General features: G+C 34.7%; 1 protein-coding gene across 1 annotated transcript in view; it reads left to right on the plus strand.

Moving 5' to 3' along the window:
- The window catches only part of LOC107600130 (transmembrane protein 132C-like), a gene marked incomplete at its 5' end in the record, with an annotated part of 59898 nt that overhangs the window by 23721 nt on the left and 29321 nt on the right, over window positions 1-6856 (plus strand). The window contains one exon of the mRNA XM_016291932.1: window positions 3441-3584. Coding sequence (XP_016147418.1) covers window positions 3441-3584 — 144 coding nt within the window. The remainder of the gene's footprint in view (window positions 1-3440; window positions 3585-6856) is intronic.

Genomic DNA, 6856 nt, shown 5'->3' on the forward strand with positions numbered 1-6856 from the left:
ATGTGATATTTCAGCTTTTCTTTTTTAATAAATCTGCAAAAATGTCAACAATTCTGTGTTTTTCTGTCAACATGGGGTGCTGTGTGTACATTAATGAGGAAAAAAAATTAACTTAAATGATTTTAGCAAATGGCTGCAATATAACAAAGAGTGAAAAATTTAAGGCGGTCTGAATACTTTCCGTACCCACTGTATATATAAATCAGTTAAGCAAAATTTACTTTTAAGGGCCGCTTATTTTAATGCAGTGTATGAGTCTTTTATGTGGAGGCATCTCAAGACTCTCAAAGAGCAGCGCTTCAAATTATTACTGATATCATAAAATTGGTTTAACATAAATGAGTCTTTTTTGTTGAGATGTGTAATTGTCTGGCTAGTAGGTAGTTTTGCATTGTTTTTATATTTACTGTTGTGTCATAGCACATATTTTTAGTTGTGTTTTATATGTAGCTAAGTGGAATAAAGTCACAATGAACCTACAGCTCTCATTCATTCATCAGGTTTATCTGTCAGGACCTGAGATAAAAACTGCTCATGTTACAGCCAGGTAGATTTTTCCTCCTCTATTGTATAGCGTCTCCTCCTTTATTTTTCTCTCATTCCCACATACACACTCGCACTGCTGTTTTCTCATTCTCTCATTCTGTAGGTAGCTGTACTTGTGATAGACTCCTCATAGACCCTGTGTGTGCGTATGTGTGTGTATTAGAGAACTGTGAGGTTTCTGCCTTTCTGTCTGGTTTTAATGTGCATTTAATGCCTAAGCCGTATACGGCTCAACATCTGACAGATTCCTAAAATCACAAGTAGTATTCTGTATTCTTTCAAGAGTCAGTGGAGCGAATGCACTAAGCAGTTGTGATATTCATAAGTGGTATTTCCATGCAAAAACCTGTTTCTTTTTCACTAACCACCTGCAGTCCAGTTTAACCAGGCATTAAGATAGCGGTGTGGGAATTTCAATTAAATCATTGTTCTTTTCAGCGTAAACATGCCAAATATTATGCAAATCAAGCTTATTTGCACTGCATTCACAGATGTAAGCACTGTTTACTTGCTGCATTTAATGTCATACTGAAAGTAGCCATTTAACAAAATTGTTTTAAAGAGATTTTTATATCCAATCAAGTTCTTTAACTTAAGCTAAATGTGTATGCTACAAATGAGCGTTTCTGAGTAAACTCCAGCCAGATGTGTCATATTTAACATTTCACATAAACATAATTTTCAACTTTGTATTTGCACACTACTGTTCAAAATTTTAGGTTGGTAAAATTTGATATATTTTTGACTGTCTTATGGCCACCAAGGCTGCGTTTATTTGATCAAAAGTACAGTAAAACAGTTCTACAATTTAAAAATAACTATTTTCTTTTTTGAAATATTTTAAAACGTAATTAATTCCTGTGATGGCAAAGCTGAATTTTCAACATCATAACTCCAGTTTTCAGTGTCACTTGATCTTTCAGAAATCATGACCCCAAAGAGTAGTGTATGTTTATTGTACTATTCAATTTGCATTTCATGTTTATTGCGTTGTATAATACAATGCAAATGTGGCAAAGTGACTAGATTCAATATATGCTGTTTTTGAACAGTGATCTTTTATATGAACATTTCTTTAGAGTATATGAGAAACACAAAACACATGCTGTTTCGGGTTAAACACTATAATTTAACAAAATAGCGTATGTAACACTTTACAGAACTATAAACAGAACTATCACCCATATTAATTACCAACAACAATTCTTTACAAACCATTCATTATTATTTACTAAAAGCAAGTTTTGAAGAATATATATATTTTTTTAAATCAATTAAGCAAGATATACTTAGCAAAATTAACCACTTTTTTTTCTTCTAATCTCTCCTGGTCTCTCTCTGTGTCTGTGTGGTGGAGGCTTTGAGTGTCTTTCTCTGAATGGCGTTGTAATGACTCATCATTGCTATGGATACTGCGATAACTGACCTCTCTTCTTGTCATAATTACCAGCCTTTTCATAAAGCTAAAATGTCAATTATGGCAACGACCAAGCCTCCTCCGAGCCCTCACTCTCATTTTCTGTCTTCTCACGCTTTCTTTTCTCTCCAATAAAGGAGCGTTTTCTCCCAAGAGGAATGTGTTCTTGTGCTAAATATGTATGTGGTAAATACTCGAGGAGATGAATTTCGAGAGACCCAAACCCACGTGAAGACATATATTTTTTTAAATCAATTAAGCAAGATATACTTAGCAAAATTAACCACTTTTTTTTCTTCTAATCTCTCCTGGTCTCTCTCTGTGTCTGTGTGGTGGAGGCTTTGAGTGTCTTTCTCTGAATGGCGTTGTAATGACTCATCATTGCTATGGATACTGCGATAACTGACCTCTCTTCTTGTCATAATTACCAGCCTTTTCATAAAGCTAAAATGTCAATTATGGCAACGACCAAGCCTCCTCCGAGCCCTCACTCTCATTTTCTGTCTTCTCACGCTTTCTTTTCTCTCCAATAAAGGATACATTCCAAGAGGAATGTGTTCTTGTGCTAAATATGTATGTGGTAAATACTCGAGGAGATGAATTTCGAGAGACCCAAACCCACGTGAAGACCCATTAACCCCCTCTGAATGTGATGAAATGATTGCATAATTGAGAATATGATAATTAATCTCTGTCAAAGCCGAGCAGTCATGAGATATGAAACATCACAGTGCCAGCCGGCATCAGCTTTACATTAGAGAGGCTTGCCTTCCCTGCACCTCAATTTATTGCAGATTGTTATTTTCAAATCAATTTGTCTGTGTTTTGGTGGATTTAAGCTGTTCAAGTATTCCATCCAACATTTTAATAATATGAATGAACAGGGGTGAAAAGTTTCCAAAAACTGATTCGGGAAAGTTCCAGATATATTATTTGCATATCAATTTTGGCTGAGAAATTACCCCTGAATGATAATTTTCATTTTCATTCTAAGTCATTATTGTCTTAGATGAGAAAATAAGTGAACAGACATTACAAAAGTAGCTTTAGAAAGAAATATTTTGATTCAGCATTGCATAAATAATAATAATAATAATTTCTAAACTAAAACCACCAGTAGGTGGCAGCAAGTCACTGTCTTAATGAGTGAGTCATTCAGTTATTCATTCAGCTGATTTGTTCAAATAACTCATGATTCATTCAGAAATGAAGCAAATGACTGCTTTTATGAATGGCTCACAGGATCACCTGCTCGCTTAATTCGTTTACAACTGTGGATTCATTCAGTAACAAAACACTGTTTTAATGAGTTATTTTTCCATAGTTAATTGCACCAAATTAACACAGTAAATTGACAACCCTAATATAAATATATTATACTATTTAAATGAATTATGATGTATTTATGATGTATTGATGTACTATGATTATTTAAAATGTATATATAAATTAAATCGCAAAATTCTCTCTCACATAGGACACAGAGATCCTGAACACAGCGATTCTGACTGGACGGCGCGTTGCCATCCCGGTCAAGGTTGTTACCGTGGAACAGGATGGAACGGTGAGAGAGGTTGATGACCCTGTTACCTGCATCTCCACGGATGAGGACGTTCTCAAGGTGAGAGCTCACCTGCTTTATCTCATGGTACCTTCTTCATCCTCTGCCCCCCGCTCTCCATCAGAAGTATAGACAGGTGTGGGGCCTTGCATTGTCGCTAGATTTCATCAAAAAGTTGAAGCAACAGGTTCTAGGGTGACTCAGGGAAGCCCAGAGTGGAGGCAGATGAGCAGACAAGAAAAACAGCGGGTGCCTGTGAAAGCCATTTTTTCCCCGCAAAGCATTTCTTTTTAGTGGGTTTGAGTTGCCAAGACATTTGGAAGTATTCACGCTCAGAAATGCACACACACACAAAAAATAAATTTCTAGACTGAATAATGGTCTGGAAGACAAACGCGAGATTAGGTGTCATATGAAATGACTGAGCTGATGCAAATTAAGACATGAAAGGTCGCAGAACCGAAGAAAGAATGATGGAACTATAAAGATGAAAAATTCTGATGTAACAGGAAGAAACTTCTTCAAATATAAACAAACCAACCACGTCAAACCTGCCTGATTATTTATTCAAGTATTGTTCAACTTGTGCAGTATTTACGCACAAATATGTTTACATGCACACTGGTCATTGTACTTCATTTGTGATGTATTTGATCTTCCTGCTTTTGTGTTCACCTTGTGTTCTAAGGTGGCATTTACATAAGATTAAGCATACAAAACAGCTAGATGGAGTGGGATTTTGTTTTTCTTTAGTTTTTTTTAAAGAAAATGTTGCTTTGTTGAGGAGTTTTTTGTTCAGACTGTCTGACAGCTGAAACTAATTACTTAGTGCATATACAGTGGGGCAAAAAAGTATTTAGTCAGCCACCAATTGTGCAAGTTCTCCCACTTAAAAAGATGAGAGAGGCCTGTAACTGCCTGATTATTTATTCAAGTATTGTTCAACTTGTGCAGTATTTACGCACAAATATGTTTACATGCACACTGGTCATTGTACTTCATTTGTGATGTATTTGATCTTCCTGCTTTTGTGTTCACCTTGTGTTCTAAGGTGGCATTTACATAAGATTAAGCATACAAAACAGCTAGATGGAGTGGGATTTTGTTTTTCTTTAGTTTTTTTAAAGAAAATGTTGCTTTGTTGAGGAGTTTTTTGTTCAGACTGTCTGACAGCTGAAACTAATTACTTAGTGCATATATACACACATATGCATGTACTGTATATATATATATATATATATATATATATATATATATATATATATATATATATATATATATGCGCGCACATGAAAATAAAAAAAATTAAAAAGAATGGCAGACATTTAGGCCAAAGCGGGCACAAATAATAATCTTTGTCATTATTTTATCTTTGTTATTAGAAAATAAGAACAATGATATACATTACAAATACACATAATATACAAAAAACCAACAGTGCTTTATTTTTCAGGTACAGTATTTAGCAGCAACATTCAAGAAATTGAATGAACAAATATTAAAATAAATCACTATATACATCAATTTTACTTTTTTTTAAAGCAACTGACTGATGATAAGTTCATCCTGAGCAGTGAGAGATTTTTCTCTGTGTTTTGTTGTTTTATTAACATTAAAAGAATAGTTCACCAAAAATGAAAATTCTGTCATCTGTCTTTCAATTCTATCATAGTGTTTAATTTTTACACTAAAAAAGTTATTTTTGAAGAATGTGGGTAACCAAGCAGTTGCTGGTCCACAGTGACTTCCATGGTATTTTGGACCAGCTACTGTTTGGTTACCCACATTCTTCAGAATATCTTCTTTTGTGTTCAGCACAAGAAAGAAATTAATACAGGTTTGGGACAAAACGTGAGTGAGTAAATAATGAGAGAAATGTAATTTTTTGGGTGAACTATCCCTTTAATGACAGTCGGCAGCATGTTTAGAAGCTACTGTCCCTTTAAGAGCTGCACGCGTTTCTCTCTCAACTGTTTACTTTCATTTTAGACATAACCAACTGTGTTTATATGTAAACCTTGTGTGTTTTTGACAGTATTATATGCAAAATCAGACGCGAAAGACAACTTAGTCCAATAATCAGGCACTTTTTGACAGGCTCTCTGTGAGTGCGCTTCATGAGTACGCACTCAGAAAAAGCACATGCAGAACAGCACGTGAATTAAATGTTTAATAGCTTTAAAGCAGATGCAAATAATGTAGTTTTGTGATTGTGCATAAGTGCAGTGTCCCGTGAGAGTAACTCTACCGCTGAGCTAACACTGAAATGCATGTGGCGTTGTACAGTATCTTGAGACGGAGGCGCCAGAACTGCAGCTGATAGAATGTGCGCTGTAGCACGATACAATGATATTTCTTCAAAAGCAGATCGTGGAGACATTTTAATCATCCACGATCAAAAATCGTCATATCGCACACCCCTAAACCAAGTACAATCAATCTCACACACACAAACAAGCACACCGAAATCACTTTACTCTATTAAGCGGCTGTGTTATGAACATGCAAAACTGTATCGCACGTGTGCTACAGTGGTAAATTTATTCAGCGCACAGACCAGTTTTTTTGTAGCACGTGCGACATATATGTGTACAGCCCTTTCATAGCATGATATAGTACTTAGCCTATCACACAAACAAGAGTCCTGTTTTTTATTTGTATTTTTTTGAATATTTGCACGATCGCAAATGTACAATAAACAACAACTTACAGAGTAACTTTCAGACACAAAATTCCGTTTTGCTCTCTCAGAAAGAAAATAGAACAAACAGCAGAAACGTTGCATCTCTGAACAATAGTGTTTTGTTCCTCAGCGTTACATGGACCAGCAAATGGTTCAATCAGGCTATAAGTACAGTCGTTTGCAAAGTTAAATGAATCAGATGTTTAAACAAATCGGTTGATTTAACTTACTCATTACGAGTCACTTGCTGCCACCTACTGGTGGTTGTATTTTCATATTTTAAAAAGTAGCTTATTTCATTTTTACAATCATTTAATATTTCTACATTTAAATGTTTTATTTAAACTTAACATTTATGCACAATCCGTCTATGAATTTTGTTGATAGTGATTCATTTGATTGTTAATAGCCAGCATGTCTATTTATTCGATTTAATTTATTGATTAAATAAGAACCTGGCATAAGAGGACACAGATATGACAATAACATTTATAATACTAACAAGCCAACATCTCTGGCTTTTTTTTTTTTTTTTTTGCTCACAAGTTTTTTCAGGGTTTTGATCTCTCAACTGAGAGAACACATCCTGTTTATTATATTATAATGAATATTTAATATTACATTTAAACTTTGACTATAGCCTAGACAT

Source organism: Sinocyclocheilus grahami, unplaced genomic scaffold, assembly GCF_001515645.1.
Source record: "Sinocyclocheilus grahami isolate Dianchi unplaced genomic scaffold, SAMN03320097.WGS_v1.1 scaffold278.1, whole genome shotgun sequence".
Classification (NCBI taxonomy): Eukaryota; Metazoa; Chordata; class Actinopteri; order Cypriniformes; family Cyprinidae; genus Sinocyclocheilus; species Sinocyclocheilus grahami.